This window comes from Cydia fagiglandana, chromosome 15, assembly GCF_963556715.1.
Source record: "Cydia fagiglandana chromosome 15, ilCydFagi1.1, whole genome shotgun sequence".
Taxonomy (NCBI): Eukaryota; Metazoa; Arthropoda; class Insecta; order Lepidoptera; family Tortricidae; genus Cydia; species Cydia fagiglandana.
In genome coordinates this window covers 18,196,926-18,215,190 of record NC_085946.1, presented here as the reverse complement: position 1 = coordinate 18,215,190, position 18,265 = coordinate 18,196,926, and the positions used below count along the sequence as shown (strand labels likewise).

The 18,265-nt window shown below is 40.7% G+C and overlaps 2 protein-coding genes across 2 annotated transcripts; both read left to right on the top strand.

Moving 5' to 3' along the window:
• The first annotated feature begins 1,210 nt into the window (after positions 1-1,210).
• LOC134671464 (bromodomain-containing protein 4-like) lies at positions 1,211-3,675 on the top strand. The gene is made up of 2 exons (XM_063529327.1): positions 1,211-1,420; positions 1,951-3,675. The coding sequence occupies exons 1-2, from the start codon at positions 1,346-1,348 to the stop codon at positions 3,664-3,666; spliced, it is 1,791 nt and encodes a 596-aa protein (XP_063385397.1). The 5' UTR covers positions 1,211-1,345; the 3' UTR covers positions 3,667-3,675.
• A 6,339-nt stretch (positions 3,676-10,014) lies between these two features.
• LOC134671141 (glycine-rich protein-like) lies at positions 10,015-13,923 on the top strand. The gene is made up of 3 exons (XM_063528910.1): positions 10,015-10,133; positions 12,151-12,413; positions 13,735-13,923. The coding sequence occupies exons 1-3, from the start codon at positions 10,122-10,124 to the stop codon at positions 13,808-13,810; spliced, it is 351 nt and encodes a 116-aa protein (XP_063384980.1). The 5' UTR covers positions 10,015-10,121; the 3' UTR covers positions 13,811-13,923.
• Positions 13,924-18,265: the final 4,342 nt, after the last annotated feature.

Genomic DNA, 18,265 nt, shown 5'->3' with positions numbered 1-18,265 from the left:
ACGGGCAATTCATATGCATGCGCTCATCCATAGTTTATATCTATGTCGCCAATCTGATGAAATTCTCCGATCGAACAGGGCCGTGCGGACGCAAATACCAATTTAATTCCCGATCACATTAGCAGGTGCGGACACAAAAATGCCAATTTTCATAGCAGAATGCAAATTGGTGATTTAATTTGTGTACGTGTGGACGCTAGATTAGATTGACCAATTATTTTCCTGAACAAATCGACTAATTTCGTCAGTCCTGTCTGGATACCCCTCTATGCCTATTCCAAGTTTATCTCATGTACACCCACAATGAGTCAAGGCAGACGAATTAGCACTGCAGTTTAGGTAGTCGCGCGACAGTGAGAGCGGGAAAGTGATCGCCGTATTATTTGGTAACCGCGGACGCGATCGGCATATGCGATATGCGACAGGCACGGATTGGCGACTAGAATTTTATAAAACTACCAACTTAATACTATAATTAAATCAATCAATGACTCAATGGTTCAATGGTTGACTGGTAGAGACCTCAAGGCGTTAAGTTCGCCATTTGTACTCTTTTTGTAGTTGTGCAAGGAATAAAGTTAAAAAAAATTGATCTAAAAAACAATTAAATGTCGGGATCTTTGAAATAAAATCTGTTGTAAACAATGAAATAAGGTTAGATACGTACTGTGTGAGACAGGTATATCAGCTTCTCGCTCTATCACTCCTTGTGTCTTGGCGCTGCTAGGCAGCACGTTATATTCTGTGTTGGAAGTCATTAAATTATGAGTATATTTATTCAATTAAACCCATATTTCATTCTTATTTTATCTAAATCGCACACGTGGAGTCACGGGACTACAATAAATAGGATAAAACTCATCTCATCCTTCGAATCTTCTTGGCCTGGCTCAAAAATCATGTTTATAATCATCATACCCTTGTCCATGTTAAATCTACCTACTTATTTTACATTTATAATGTCATTCGCATGAGTAATGTTTTATTTATTTCCCACTTTAACATATCTATACTACTGAAGAGGCTACCTGCATTCATTCTATTCAAGCCAAGTCCGGCCCTGCCGCGTTACAATTTTCTCCCGATTACGTTCTTGATCGATTAGTATGCGCAAACGCACTCATGTTACAAGAATGACGGCAGCAAGCTACGCGCACGTTTTTAACTAGCCCATCCCCCTTCCAAATTTAGCCTTCTACCTTCCACATAAGATTTAAATTAGAGTGGCAAGAAATTCGGAAGAATTTAGATGCATTTGCCTATGGTCCAACGCAAGGACGATTCCGGTATGAGTGAAAACAGGACGATGGCTACATACTAATGGGTTGCTCTCTAAGTTATAAGTATGGGTAGCGAGGTACCACCTCACTCCGTTCCCGATTGGTTCTCGCGCCAACCGGCCGCAATGAGGTTTACAGTAGTGAGTATCTGAGGAGTGCAGTGAAGTGAAGTTATGATCTTAAGTGAAGTGTTAAGATAAGTTATCCAGCATCGCCTCGTCTTATTCAACTGTAAACCACCGGGAACTCAACTATCAGGGAACGGCCTCAGTTCCAGAGTCTTTTCAGATGCCATGCCAATCTCAAATCAATCAAATCATCATCAAAGAACCATCTTTGACTTGCGTCACTTCTTTGATTTCCTCGAGCTTTTTTTTACGTACAGACATTTCTTTCGTGGTTTTTTATCGCTGTATGGATGTATCACTTTTGTGTATCATAACCCTTAAAGGAAGATGCTGAACACAAATATTCCGTCGTATACCGCCATGTATTGCTGTGGTGAGACCCATCAGCGATAAGGGAAGGCAAGATGCAAGCGCTTTATCAATATAGTGCTGATGTTAATGTGGTTCTATCAGTTTGTGTTAAGGCGAGGTGTTGCTGTGTCGTGTGTCGATCGAATGTGATAAGTGATAGTTGCTTTAGTGACAAACCCCGTGTGTTTCAGATCGCGGTGTTGTGCGCGTGCGTGGTCCTCGCCGCGGGCGACGGTGTCCGAACAAAGGCCAAGCTCCTCGGGAAACTCGCAGCCAAGATCAAACACCACAAACGTGGAGTCTTCTCCGCCGCACCCCCGTATAAGTACGGCCACGATATCCCCCACGTCACCCACTCTATTCTAAAACCTATTGTAGTTTCTTATCCACCAACTGCTTCTGTGCATTCAGTGAAAGTGCCTTTAAAACATCCTTTGATCCATCACTATCCTGCTCAAGCTGGCCATAAAATCCCTTTACATTCACATTCATACGCGCACAAATTCCCGCATACTAAGTTGAGGCCAGATCAGCATTTCCATCATCATCATCACCACGTTGCGCCGAGGCCTGTGGTGCCGATTCTACCGGCTCATGCTGTCCCAGCTGCTCCGGTAATTCCTACATTACCTGTCCCTATCCCTCAACCGTCAGTTGTTATTCCCCGTCCCATTCCAGCGCCGTCTCCTCCAGTAGCCCCAATCATTCCTGCTACTCCTCAATTCATTCTGCCACAGAACCATGTTCATTTAAAACCCGCATTTCCTGCTCCCGTCCCGATTCAACCAGCTCCAGTGGCACCCTTATACCCTTACGCTCCACAATATTCTTACGCAATTAGGCCTGGTAACGCAGTTCAGACTTCATACTTCGCGACATACCCTAGATATCCTTTATCGTTCCACCAACCCTTAGTGCCTTTCGCTCAACCAGCTCTACATGCTCCAGCGGTACATCTAGCACCGTCAGTAGCTCCAGCAGCAGGCCCTGTCTTTTTGGAGCGCCCACAGGAGCCGCATTTCCACGTTTTGCCGCAAGCTCACGCGCACGGAGTCGTAGAGCAACCTACGCCTGCCGTGGCTGTTGAGCACCATCAGTTCTTGCATCCGACTGCTGTTCCTCAGCCAACGTTATTACATGCGCACCCTACAGTGGTCCAAGAACACCCAGGTGTCCATGAACACCCTACGGTCTTACAGCAGCACCCTACGGTACTTCAAGCGGCACAACCAACAGTCCACGTTGATCATAACGGCTGGGCGCCAGTGCCACACAGTCACGATGTAAACCATGTTCACCAAGAAGGCCACTTCCATCAAGATCTCGTTCCAACTCAAGAAACCCACTTCGGTCACGACTTCACCCAAGAACAAGGTCAGCAAGTCTTCGAGCACCATACCGGGGAGGAACAATACCATGAATACCAGCACCAGCTACAACATCATATCCAACAGCAAATAGAACAAGCGCAGTACGAGCAGAACTTGCATAATCACCAATTGGGACAGCCGGAATATCAGCAAAACCATGACTTTTCACAAGGCCACGATTTCTCACAAGGGCAGGACTTTTCACAGCATGGTCATGACTTTTCGCAGCATGGTCATGACTTTTCACAACATGGTCATGACTTTTCACAACATGGCCACGACTTTTCACAAGGGCAGGACTTCTCACAACATGGCCACGACTTTTCACAAGGGCAGGACTTCTCACAACATGGTCACGATTTCTCACAGCATGGCCAGGACTTTTCTCACACACAGGAGCAGCCACAGCAAGAATATGGGGTTCCACAACAGTTGGAGGGTCGGAGCGAAGAGGGGGATGAACCTCAGAGATTCCATAATCACATCCCATTAGGATTGCAGCCGCCTTTGGACCGTCCACTGGACCATTTCCGGTAGCCATACTGTCACAATTAGGGCCTTAATTTAGCGCTAAAAATTATCTTACATCAGTAACAAAAATAAGTGCATTCACGTTGCCTGGGAGGGTTTGGGATTATACTGAGCTACTTTTACTATGGGACCAACACCGAAATTGCGAAAAAAAAATCACCCTCCCATAGAAAACAGACCAGCCAAAATGTATTAAAACAGCCAAATTTATTTTCGTAATTTTTTACACTTAAAAAATAATAATTAAATTAACCGATAATTAACTAATTCATTAACTAACGGTTAACGCGCTCTAGAATGGCCCAGACGTTTAGCAATTTTAGCATTTATTTGCATTATAAGTTAGATTGATTTTTTTGTGATACATTGAGTAAGTCACTGCGTACATATTGCCTAACTGTATTTACACGTACGATTAACTTAGTTTTAAGCTATTTATTTATTTGATAAATAAACTCGATTCACTTGTGTATCTGTAATTTCATTCCCTCCCATTATTGAACTCCATAATTATTATTATGCTGAGTTTTTTAAATAACATAGCTACTAAATAAGAACTTATCTTAGGACGCACAAATGGGTCATATAATACCTAGGTTGTATGTTGTAGATTTCGGAAAACTAAAACAAAATAGTTATAAATGTCAATAAACTATTAGGTACGTTCTAAATAATCTCTACTGCGGCTATCAAAATTGGGCTCTACTGTAGCTATTAAAATGCCCCACTTTATGTATCTTTGCTACAAAGTAATACCTAAGTAGTAGAACTAAAAGGCTGAGTATTAATCACGCAATTATAAATGACCAATTTTATAAGTCATTCGGTAATTAAAATTCAACTCATACATAAGCCCAATGCCCAAATCATTTTAGACAGGACAGCCACATGTATGTCTACAAATAGACCAAATAGTTACATTAAAGTTTTATCAATTGCTAAACAGCCGCAATTTGGCTGTCACCTGCCGCAGTTTAAATAAATAGCGACTAGATTTCTGTCCACCGCGCATAACAGCGGTAACCGCCATTGGAATACCAGTTTGAATTTGGAATCTGTGGCAAGAGAATAAAGTGTACGGTTGAATAGGTTTTCAAATGTATGCCTTTAGCTGCTGTGCGTGGGTCCATAGATCTAGAATGATGCTTACGCTTGATAATTGCTGGTGTGCAAACGAGAAGCCATTACGTATTGAACATTTCATGAGTGCGAAAGAGGCAGACTACAAATTAAATGAAAAAACGTGATCACTTTGAGCTTCACAGTGGCCGCTAGCGGCCACATGAATGCACCAAACGTAGGTACCTTGGCCGCTCCGATATATGTATCTAACCTAACGGCGTACATTGTAGATTTGTGGGATGGTCAGACAAGACAAGGCAAGATAAGACAAATTATTTATTTGTAAACATGGTGACAGTGTTGGATAGGTACAAAAAGTATTTGAGAACGCTATGTTTCACCGACAGGCATACAAATTTGGAATCAGATTTAGGATACCTAAATATTTGCCATATTTATATCAGTACTGTCCACTCTACATTGTACACATACAAGGAAAATAGCGTCGTTATATGTCCGCAGCTGCTCGAATTTGAACTGTAACTCTTAGATCCTAAGACTGAAATGAGGAAAATTAATGTTAATTATTAAGTTTCGTTTTATAGTTAATATCCGCGTTGGCCTTATTTAGGACACACGTGCTAAAGTGACCAAGCCCTTACAAATAAAAGGCAGTCATATGTGTTCAACTCCGTTTAGTAAAATATGACGTTATTATATCATGTAGAACATAAAGGTCTAATCGTAATCTAAATAGCTACCTACTGAGTGAAAGTAACATTATTTATTAACATCATCTGTTTTACATTAGATTTAAAGCGATCGCATACAATCTCATATAGTTTTTGGCAAGAACCGCGAAAATCGAAGTTCGCAAATTGCGGGCATTTTACTCTGTCACTCTAATTACGCATTCATTGGAGTAAAAGAGAAAGATCCCCGCAATTTGCGCATTTCGGTTTTGGCGGTAGCCCCTCTGCTCTACATCTCACTCACAGAGCCACTAGTAGGTAATAGAGCTAGACCAAGAGAAGTCTGCAGCGATTTTGATAGCACACGCAGGGCAAGTGTTATTTATACGTCATAATTTCATAGAAGTTTCCCGTTGCAGACTTCTTTTCGTCTAACTCTATCTCCCAGGCGATCTTAGGGCGCGGTCACACTGGACTACGAAAATCGAAACGGGCCCAGTAACCCAGTCCAATCGTGATTGACCGATCAATTAGAGACACACGTTGACACGAGTAAGACTGGGCCCGATTCGGATTTTGAAATTGATATCTATTGGATATATTTTAGTCATCACCAAGATACGATAACGATATGTTTAAGATGTGAAATTTGACATTTGCGCGATTCTGGATATACTCTTGAACGATTTCCACAGGATATGACTTAGAGATCCAATTCACATCTAATAGATATCTTACTCTATCTAACGAAGTGACATTGGTTGCCCGAATTCCGCTGCAAAAGAGAACGAGAGAGAGAGTGATATCTAAACTAAAACGTATCTAGAATGGATCTAGTACGTGTCGTCTCTTGTGAATATGAGTGACATTCTATTTCCAACTGCAGCTGCAATACTGTTCATTTTACTATGGAAACGCGTCGCTGTCATTGTCAATTTCCATAGAAAATGAACAGTATTGCAGCTGCAGTTAGAAATGCAATGTCACTTTATCTTGAATTTCGAATACGGCAGTAAGACTATACAATAAAGACAACGCCAACGGCGAGTTACAAAACTTGAAACGCACACCGTACTGCTCACATTTCGTGTATAATACCGAATGCGCTTGCGTCGCCGATCTTGGCCAAATACCCAGACTAGTTGGACAGAGAGTCCACTTTTATACTACACCGGTCCCGGTGCCAAACAAGCTATAGCCGCCCAGAGACCTATAAAAAGGTCTTCTGTTCCATTCTAAATTTCAATCTTTGTTTTGACAAATCAAAATTACATTTTTCTTGGCAAGTTTTGGCGTCTGGAATAGAGGATATGGCCCGCTTTGTGGAAAGCTTTTTGCCGTAGCCTAATATTGTATTGTAATTTGTTAAACATAATTATGTAAAACAGTATAAGGTCTTAAATGTATATATAATATAGTAACACTATGTTGTCCGCGCCACCTATGCGCTGGACTAACCAAATAAAATCCGCAGTGGGAAACCGCGTATCTGACTTTGCCAAACAGTCTGCCAACAGGGAGAGATGGCGGGAGATCGTGCGAAGAGCTGTGTCCGCCTCTACTACCGATGCGGACGCCTCAACGTGACCACGACCGCTTTGTCAAGAGCGATTAGATACGACAGAGAAGAAAATGTTGTCCGCGCATACGCCTCCAAAAGGTCTGGAACACCATTGTTCCTTGATGGGAAAGACATACGTAAAGTTGCGTATCTTCGCCTGGGTTTTGACACTTTTCTCAAAATATCTCTCAAATTTAAAAGCATTTTAATCCGTTAAGGCGAAAAAACGTTTTTAAGTATTCCTAACTATCAGTATACACCACTAAAACTTTGAATTTTATTGGTTAAGTTGGTAATAAATGGCCCCAAAGGCAATAGGCGATGTTTGGGTATTTTTCCCAATCTTCGCCTATGGCATGCCTTGCCGCTAATACTTACTTTTCTGTGACTTAGACATGTTAAGTCGCATCTCCTTGGAATGTGCTAATATGCTATGAACCTTAACTATACCAGACTAGGCATATATTTAAAAAACGGGGTAGTAGGCGAAGTTAGGTAACAGTCTGAAGTCGTTTTCATACATTTTTTATAATGAAGCTAGGGCTGCCAAAATTAACCAACATGTCAAATAAAGGGGAGTAATGGTTTATAAGTTAAAAAAATAATTATTTTTAACAAAATTGTTTAATTTTTGCAAAATTGTTGTTATTATCGTAATTGACATCAAATTAACCTTATTTACACAAAGTACCTATAATCACAAAGACATAAAAATACCTATTTGGTACCTACTCAATATCGGTAAGAGTAGAAATAAACATTTGCATATAGCGTAAACTAAAATAACTAAACATAAGAAAATATTTAAATTTGGAAACAAATAATGTCATCCACCAATGAATGTGGTACAAAAAATTTGTCAACCCTAGGGGTAGGCGAAATTTGGCAACAAGATGGACGCAAAGTACCCTCTCCAACGTTTTATCCAATTGTGACTTCTAAACGTGAGCTAACCATTAAATAATAGTTTCATATGAAAAAGAGATAGTTATAGGATATAATCATGTAAAAAGTTTAACATTACCGGGTCCGTATCACCGTTTAAAACTGAAGTTAAAACACTGGTTTATAAAAACGTGTGGTCGGCGTCGCGAAAGAACCTCACCAAAGGTTAACTGTGTGAAGTTAGCCGCAGAATGTTTGAAGAATATTGACACCCGTAAAAAATACTTTGTATTTAGCAGTTTTATGTAAGGCTTACATTAGAAACATTTTGTTAATGGCAACTTATGTCAAACTAGGCGAAAATAGGTAGCGCAGGCAAAGATACGAAACTCTACGTACATTAAATAATTATTGTAACGAAAAGTTTTATAATTTATCATAACTAACTCTGTAACCTCAATAGAATCTAGAATGAACTTTCTGTGCCTCAGTTATCTGCAGCAACGTGTTATTATGACGGACCTAATGTAGACTAGTCATACCTATGCCTAGGTGCACTAGGGATATTCGCGTATTCGGCCTAGATATGAACGGCTATGGGCATAGTGTTGATTCCGTTTGATTAGGACCACATGCCGCAGTAATAGCCCTGACAGATCATCGTCCTGATGGTTTTGTGTTGAGAAATACTCCTGGGGACTAGCCAAGATGAAAATCGTTAAGAGAGCAGTTTTTGAAAAATCGCGCTTCTTTAGATAATAATACGGTTGCCAAAAATGTATATCCACGCGCATGTAACACCTCTGGAGTAGGACATGAAGACTCCTTGACACCAGGCGGGTCCTACGCTTGTTTGCCACCGACGTAGTGTAATTAAACAACAATTTTATTTATTATTAATTTTTATTTATAAATTAATAAAATAAATCACGACCTAAGTCTAAAACGCACAATTTATAATTGTTAGAAACTAATCCTTATAAAGCCAATTCAAAAATTGGAATCTTAATTATAATGTTAAGTAAAATATCACTTTTTTTTAAATAGTGCTGGAACTCACTGACGAATACTCAAATTCGAAAAGATAGGCCAATTCTGACTCACTAATTTTGTATCACAGAGTCAGTCGCATAAATAAAAAGTCGAAACCAAGAACGACCTTGATAGCCAGGATCTCATTTTGAACACACTTTACCAACAATTGCAAAACCATAGTTCTCATAAACATTAATTAATTTATCAGCAAGTGTACGAACAATACATGCTTGCTGTATCTCGCCCATGATTCATCTCACGAAGTAATGGTGCAGAGAAAAGTGTTAGTTATAGTTAAATAATTGACTGAGAGAGCGCGAAGCGCCCGCATTTCCGCTTGGGAAAAAATGCTTTCGTACGCGGCAGTTCGCATTTCTCAACCGATCTCGAGAGATTTGTTATATCAGTGAACAGAATGTATAATTGGCCTGATGACAGATCTGATCAAAGTTCATAAATCAATCAAAGATCAAAGAATCATGGAAATAATGGTTTCAAAGAAACATATTGTTAATATGATTTTAAAAAATGGCCCAATCTCAGTATAAATAAACATAAGGATTATTAACTTATTCAATAAAACAAAAGTGCAAAATTCTTCATTCGGCCATTTTGAATGAAACACTAATCAGAAGAGAGCCAAGTGTTGACGTCATCACTTCACTTCAAAAACATGCCATGTCAATAAAAAAATCTGTAGTTATATGAATTTTTGACATGGCAATTTACAGAAATTCCACTTTTTGCAACTGCAATCGGCTTATTCTACATACACTTTTGAATTTTCTACCTAAGCGAATGAGCCAAAAACGTTTTAAATTGAGCATTACATTATTACACTAAAATAATAATATGTATTTTATTAAGGGCCTGAGATTTCTTAAAATATTTAATCATCATTCGCTTGCCCTTTTCAAATGATATTTGATTTGAGTTAATTTGATTTAAACCCAGAAATACAATTGTATAAATCCCCTTTAAAACCCTTTCTTGCAATGCATGTCAGTAAAGAAATAATATTCTCAATTAAATTGCAAGTATAAATACTCGGTACACAATAAATGCTATATTATATTAAAATCCTCTATGAAGCGTACCACCTCTCTCTTTGACAGTACTCGCGCCCTAAGTACTAGACCGCCTAGGCTGCCTAGAGACCTAGAGGGGCTACTCGTATAAAAGCGCCCGCCTCCCAACCTGGCCAGTGCTCCACCGAACACGACAACATGAAGGCTATCGTAAGTCCTAGAATCTAGACTTAGGCTTAACTAGCCCTTAAAATAAACGGGTTAGCTGAATGACGTTTGGTAAAAAAAAACCTGAAACATAACCTTCAAAGTAATTAATTATAACTGAAATAATTAGTGTAAACGAAGTGACCTAATCCCAAGAACACAGATAAACTATACTATTAACTGTATATTTCGAGTTAAAATTAATCTAATAAAAGTAGGTAATAGCCTCAACTCAACCCTAGATTAGAAAGTAGTAACTGGACCTTAAGTTAAAATAAATAGGCAAGATAAAAACTATAATTAAAGTATGTAATAGTTGTTAACTATGGAACAAAAGATATTAATTAAAAAATAAAAATAAAATATTTGTGTTATTTAAAAGTAAAAACTGAATAAATAGTATAAGACTGTAGCGATTTTAATAGCCCACGCAGAGCAAGTGTTATTATTTAATACGTCAGATTTTCATAAATAGACGTTTGACGTTTAAAATAACACTTGCACTGCGTCAGTTATCAAAATGGCTGCAGATTTTTCTTGGTTTAACTCTATAAAATCTGAAATAAATCTCATATCAGAAAAAAGTGACCAAGACCAAGACTTACAGTGCCCGAGACTGGAATCGAACCAGTGTGCAGTGTCTGCACAATTCAGAACTCGCATCATCCACCCAGTACCGAATCGATTTCAGTAGATATAATGTAATAAAATAAACCGGACAAGTGCGAGTCGGACGCGCCCACCGAGGGTTCCGTACTTTTTAGTATTTGTTGTTATAGTGGCAACAGAAATACATCATCTGTGTAAATTTCAACTGTCTAGCTATCACGGTTCATGAGATATTACAGCCTGGTGACAGACGGACAGACGGACGGACGGACGGACAGGGGACTCTTAGTAATAATAAATAAAAATGCAATTTCCCTAATAAATTAAAACTTAATAATCGGATTATTTCACAAATGCCTAATGATTATAGGTAAGTCTAGGAATTCAGTAATTGTATTGATTTCCGTTCTCGCAATCAAAACAGCCGATAAATGACCGCGCGGATTGAACCCAGGACCTTCCCTCTCGCATTGCTTGCGACACGCGGTCACGATTTTGCATGTCTCTTGTTGCGATCTTGGCTTTGTTTCTGAGATTATATATAAATTATTATTTAAAGTTCAACAATGTACCTACGAATCCTACGATTGACAAAATTTTAATGGTATATATGTAGGTACAGAGTGAAATTTAAATGCTGAATGAAAATCTTCTTTTGTGACTACAACTACAACCTACTTACAACGATGATACTTAGCTTAATTAAGATAAACGTAAGTTAGTGCTCGACATGCTAATGCCCAATAGATGACACCTTGCTGTCACCTCTATTGTCAATGACTTAAGTTTCAAGATGACGTGTACTGGGACTGGGACCGCGTCGAGCACCAGTACTTTTACCTTAATTAACAACAGTTTTTTTCTCTCAATTTATTCTGTTATGCGGTTTGTCCACTGAGTCCACTGTGTCCACTCTGTATCACGTCTTGCACTTGTCATTATATTAAAAGAAAATATGTATTACCTAACCCCCCTAATAATCCTAGCTCAAGGAGGTACGATTGTGATATTGATATTGATTGATAGTTAATTCTTACCTACCATTAAGTCACTTAACTTCTAATTTTGAATGAATGTCCGATTTTCCATGGGGTTAGACCAAACTAACTCTGCAGCGATAAAGTAGTTAATCGTTGTCGTTTTATCGTTAAAAAGAAAACTCCATATTACGTTTTCGTAACTCAGGGGCAGTTTTTTAGGACATTGAACTTTATTTATTTAGCAAATTTTATGTAAATTGGCGAAAAAACCCACAACAATATTAATCAGCCCTAAAACTAGTATTAATTAAATACAGGTGAATTTAATAACATTCTCGATGCGCTTGTCAAATTCAAACTTTGTTCAATCTAAATTACATTTTCACGTACCTATATCAAACATTCGTCACTTTTCTTTCTCTTTTCCCCAGCTGTGCGTTCTCCTCCTGGCTGCAGTTGCCGTCTACGGCGCAGAAGAGAAGAAGAACGAGAAGCGCGGCGTGCTAGGGCTCGGTTACGGCGGGCTTGGCTACGGCGGGCTGGGTTACGGCGGGCTTGGCTACGGCGGGCTAGCGCATGGATACTACGGCGGCGGGCTGGGGCACGGGCTGGGGCTGTACGGCGGCCACGGCTTGTACGGCGCGCATCTCGCCGCGCCCATCGCCGCGCCCATCGCGCATGCGCCCCTCATCAGGTTAGTTAGATCAGTGTAAGATGGGTACTACTGTACGGCGGGCTGGGTTACGGCGGGCTTGGCTACGGCGGGCTTGGCTACGGCGGGCTGGGCTACGGCGGACTGGGCTACGGCGGGCTTGGCTACGGCGGGCTGGGCTACGGCGGGCTTGGCTACGGCGGGCTGGGCTACGGCGGGCTTGGCTACGGCGGGCTGGCGCATGGATACTACGGAGGCGGGCTGGGGCACGGGCTGGGGCTGTACGGCGGGCACAGCTTGTACGGCGCGCATCTCGCCGCGCCCATCGCGCATGCTCCCCTCATCTGGTTAGTTACATCAAGTAAGATGGGGACTATACTGTACTCGGGCTGGGCTACGGCGGGCTTGGCTACGGCGGGCTTGGCTACGGCGGGCTTGGCTACGGCGGGCTAGCGCATGGATACTACGGCGGCGGGCTGGGGCACGGGTTGGGGCTGTACGGCGGGCACGGCTTGTACGGCGCGCATCTCGCCGCGCCCATCGCGCATGCTCCCCTCATCTGGTTAGTTACATCAAGTAAGATGGGGACTATACTGTACTCGGGCTGGGCTACGGCGGGCTTGGCTACGGCGGGCTTGGCTACGGCGGGCTTGGCTACGGCGGGCTAGCGCATGGATACTACGGCGGCGGGCTGGGGCACGGGTTGGGGCTGTACGGCGGGCACGGCTTGTACGGCGCGCATCTCGCCGCGCCCATCGCGCATGCTCCCCTCATCTGGTTAGTTACATCAAGTAAGATGGGGACTATACTGTACTCGGGCTGGGCTACGGCGGGCTTGGCTACGGCGGGCTTGGCTACGGCGGGCTTGGCTACGGCGGGCTAGCGCATGGATACTACGGCGGCGGGCTGGGGCACGGGTTGGGGCTGTACGGCGGGCACGGCTTGTACGGCGCGCATCTCGCCGCGCCCATCGCCGCACCCATCGCGCATGCGCCCCTCATCAGGTTTGTTTAAATCAGTTTATACTTGTAAGTTGTAAGTCACAGGTTTCGAATACGGCGGGCTTAACTACGATAACCACGTGGATCAATCATTTCACCAATGATTTTGCTATGTTTTCTGGAAGAACTACAAGATTTGATGTATATATTTTTTTTAAATACTGCCCGCAGAGTTTCTAGCACCAGTATGTTCTCAGATATCAGATCATTTCGGTCGCGATTCATAAAACTTTCTAGCAATTACATTTGTTAGAAAAAGAAGCAAACACCGAAATCGTAGCATCATAAAACGTGACCATCCCTCTAGTAGGTTGTATGGTGCTCGGTCCACATACGTAACTCACCCAAATGTTTTGTTTCAGCCATAGCGTAGCCGCACCTATCGGCCTGGGCTACCACGGCGCGCCACTTCTCGGCCTCGGCCACGGCTGGCATTAGGCCCCAGCCTCTAGGCCTCCGGCCTCGCGTCTACGCGACTTATGATAAGGTGTCGTCGAGTGATAGTGCCAAATTAAGTCTTCGCTGTCTATTCAATAAATTAAAAATCAGAATGTGTGGTTTTTTTTGCATTATCTAGGTACACTTATTATTTTATCACCTAAAATAATATATTATAATCTAAGTAGAATACGGTAACGTCGTTCTAACTTCTGTTAGGACTACTCAAAAATTTAAGTGTATCGGCTCGATTCGGAAAATGATTTAGATATCTATTAGACATCAAGAAGTTACGATATGGATAATTTAAAGATATTTATAAGGTAGGTCTTTGACGTTTCCGCGATTCTGGACGTCCTCTTGAACGATTTCCACAAGTTATGACTATGACTTAGATATCCAAGTCAAATCTAGTCGATATCTAATGTAGATCCCAAAAATCTCTAATTCGTCTCTATTCTTGCAATAATCTCGTTTCCCGAATACGCCTGTATGTAAATATCTCACAAGTCACAATTACCTAATGTGCGGGGTAGGGGGTACCTACCTAACTGGTGACTATTTAAAAGGAGCATTCTTTGAAATTGTCTACCATTTGTCCCGTACAAACGCGATTTTCTGAAGATTTTGCAGGTACAAGTGTTTCCTTTTCTATGACAAATGGTCAAAATTATGCACGGAAAAATAATTGGCTACTTTAAATGCCGAAAAAGAAGTCGCAACACAGGAAATAAAATGCGTTTGTACGGGACAGCCCGTGGAATGCTCCAAAACCACACACCATCCACACTGTGTCTATCGATAATATTTTCCCATCTTTACCCACGTAAAACACACTTTCATAAAATTGATTATTAATTTCTTGAAAATTGAGCAAAAACACTGACCAATGATAGTCAATCTGTACACAAGCGATTTAGTGTAATGGCTCCTCTACACGATGGGCCAGCGCCGGCCACTCCAAGGGACGTAGCCATGCGGTAGAATGACATAGCAATATCACTTGCTCCCTCTAACGCATAAATGCGTCCCTTGGATTGACCGGCGTTGGTCCATCGTCTAGAAGAGCCATAAAGGTTAAAGTCTATTGAGTTTATCTCTATCTAGAATCTAGATCTACGATTTAGGTACAATCGAGTTTATAAATGTATAATTTGTTTTACCTTATTGTAAGAAGAAATACATATTGGATATAAATGAATATATCCAATTTAAACAATCCATATCAGAGTATCCTCGGTAAGTATCCTTAATATTTCAAAAACGACTAACTGAAAATTAAGAATGTAAATCCACATTTAAAATATATTTTTTCCTTTAGGTACTACAAACAATGTACATATATCATGAATCAATTGTTACATCGCACCCTATGTATACTTATGTAGGCGGCAACATTGCACATATATGTGTAATTCTGATATGCATAAGTATCATTCTCACCTCTATTTGGGATTATGATGGCAGCTAAAGTTGATGATAGTTTGATTCCAGCCCTGACTGAGCACTGGAAATCTTAGGGACTTTTCCTTCCTTATAAACTTTACAACCTCATTTTCACCATTAGAAGTATCTAAAGATCCTTCTTTAATGAACTTTCTAAGTGGAAACTTGCACGAGAATTTTCTAGTTTCCAAAAAGTTTTAACATTTTTGAGAATAGAAGTTCTATAACTTGTAGACCGGGAGATAGTGACACATTTTACTGGGTCATTTGTACCAGTATGGCGGTTCGTCAGGGGTCTAAGCATGTAATGAAGGAAAGAAAAATGATGGTCATAGCGCTGGTACCGGCGGCCCAATCGCGTGGGCGTTAGTCGAACGTGTCGGATAAAATACGAGTGTCGAACGATTTGTTCCACAAAAATCCTCGTATTATTCGATAGTCCATAAAAAAGAAGTAGACGGTAGCGTAATGCCATACTTCTCCGGTGTGACTTACAGCCCACCATACTGAGGCGAACACGTTAATTTAAAAACAACAATTCAATCATTTGTGCCAAGCTAATTTTTGCACAGGTGATCATCGTCGAGCAGCCATTCATGGACATCACCATGCCATACTTTTCGGATGGTTCCAAATGGCCGCCATACCGCCGCAAAGGAGTTAATTTTTTTTTTATTGCTAAACGATTTGTACCAGTATTGCATTTAAATTTTTGGAAAGTATTTGATAAAATGTGACCGTTATTATAATTGCCATACTTATAGTAGGGGGAAAAAGTGCTGCCATACTTGAAAAACTTATTTAAGTAATCGACACGTTTCAAAAATACGACTATGTATACGTAAAATATTTTTTTACAGCATGGCATCATCATATTCTGTTTGTTTGGATACAATTATACCCAAAAAAAATATTTCAGATTATAACTACGGGGCGGACGACTGTGAGACTTAAGCCAAGACTTAAAAGAAAAAAACAATTTTTTGACGATTTGTACCAGTATGGCATTTGGATTTTTGGAAATTGTATGATGCAATGTGACCATTATTATATTTGCCATACTTCTAATAGGGGGAAAAAGGGGCACCATACTTGAAATAAAAAAAAAACTATTGTACACATTTGCCACCTCCTACAGGTATGGTATTATGAGATTTCCATTTATGATCACACAGAAAGTCTTGAAAAAAAATTACAAGATGGTACAAAACGTTTAGCAATAAAAAAAAAATTAACTCCTTTGCGGCGGTATGGCGGCCATTTGGAACCATCCGAAAAGTATGGCATGGTGATGTCCATAAATGGCTGCTCGACGATGATCACCTGTGCAAAAATTAGCTTGGCACAAATGATTGAATTGTTGTTTTTAAATTAACGTGTTCGCCTCAGTATGGCGGGCTGTAAGTCACACCGGAGAAGTATGGCATTACGCTACCGTCTACTTCTTTTTTATGGACTATCGAATAATACGAGGATTTTTGTGGAACAAATCGTTCGACACACGTATTTTATCCGACACGTTCGACTAACGCCCACGCGATTGGGCCGCCGGTACCAGCGCTATGACCATCATTTTTATTTCGTTCATTACGTACTTAGACCCCTGACGAACCGCCATACTGGTACAAATGACCCAGTAAAATGTGTCACTATCTCCCGGTCTATTGCGCATTACTATTTTTGGAAGAAGTTCTCCACGCTTCTCTATAAGTATAGTGCGACATCAAATAGTAGAAATTAAATAAAATGGAACTAAAAAAATCCATACTAAATTGTTGCCATGTTTAAGCATTCTACGTCAAAAACGTGACAGTTACGTAGGAAGTGGAGCCCTCAATAATTTTCTACATTTTCTTGTCGGATTATTATACCTGTAAGCAGTACATTAGATTTTTAAAGTCTGAGCGACCACCTCTACTAATTTTACCCTAAAATGGAGGTTGGGCAACCGACGGAAGGAGCGTGTCGCAACCGGAAAGCGCCGGACGGGATCTTGCGACACCTGCAAGTATGGGAAAAGCCTGATTCATAAATATAATTAGCTAGGGCCCAAGGTAGGTCTGCTACTGGCAGTTTAGATCAATAGCAACCAGTTTAAACCTGTATTTAAATTTAGATACTGAACCTTACCTTACCTTTGCGAGCTCAAGTGATTCCCTGGAGGCTTTTTGCATCCTCAGGGTACGGGAAAATCACAGGTTTAGGACAAACTACCTATTATAGTACTTGCTAGTAGTAGTGGTAGGTATATACCTACTCAATGGTATAATTTGGCTGCGTATGAGCAAATAATAAATACATGGCCGCGTAATTATTAGGCGGCAACCGTTGACAAATCGTCGGCAACCAGCAGACAACTACGACTGAAATAAAACTTACATTAAAATAGCATTTGTATTTTGTATGTTTGATTTTTCTTGGTGTACCTACCTATTACGGCTCAATACCACTCTAGATGTGATTGAAGTTGCTAGTCAACTATAATATCTATACTTCTGTGCTAGGATAAGAGGTTTCTAATAAAGACTACGGATACAGACCATAAGTTTAATTTAATCGAGTAAGGAAAATTATTATTTTTTCAAATAAAATATTTACGTAACTTACTACCCAGAGTACCCAGTAGGTATAACATGTAACTGCAACACCTAAGGGCACCGAATCCGCGAATTCCGCGATTAGAATTCAACGCTAAATGAACGTATGTAAACTATTTCCCGGCATCTCCCATTTGGGTGGTGCGATGTCGCCGCGTTTACCAACAACAATTCACTGATCAATATTATACTTTATTTCCTTGTAATAAGATTTATAAATGGTTAGTTACGAGTATATCGACGATGGTACAACCTGCAACTTTTTCACGATGTCCTGGCGCCGCGCGCATACCTCAATCCTAAAGACATTCTCTTTAGAAACCATTTTGATGTGATCTTCCATTACCCATAGCCGTTATAGGTTTAGAGTTCATATTATACTAGTTTACATGGGATGTGATAAGAATAGGGC

Excerpts from the sequence above, each read along its gene's own strand:
- LOC134671464 (XM_063529327.1), top strand. The coding sequence starts at position 1,346 with ATGGGTAGCGAGGTACCACCTCACTCCGTTCCCGATTGGTTCTCGCGC. Across the intron at positions 1,421-1,950 it reads CCGCAATGAGGTTTACAGTA|ATCGCGGTGTTGTGCGCGTG; the intron begins GTGAGTATCTGA and ends CGTGTGTTTCAG.
- LOC134671141 (XM_063528910.1), top strand. Across the intron at positions 12,414-13,734 it reads GCGCATGCGCCCCTCATCAG|CCATAGCGTAGCCGCACCTA; the intron begins GTTAGTTAGATC and ends GTTTTGTTTCAG.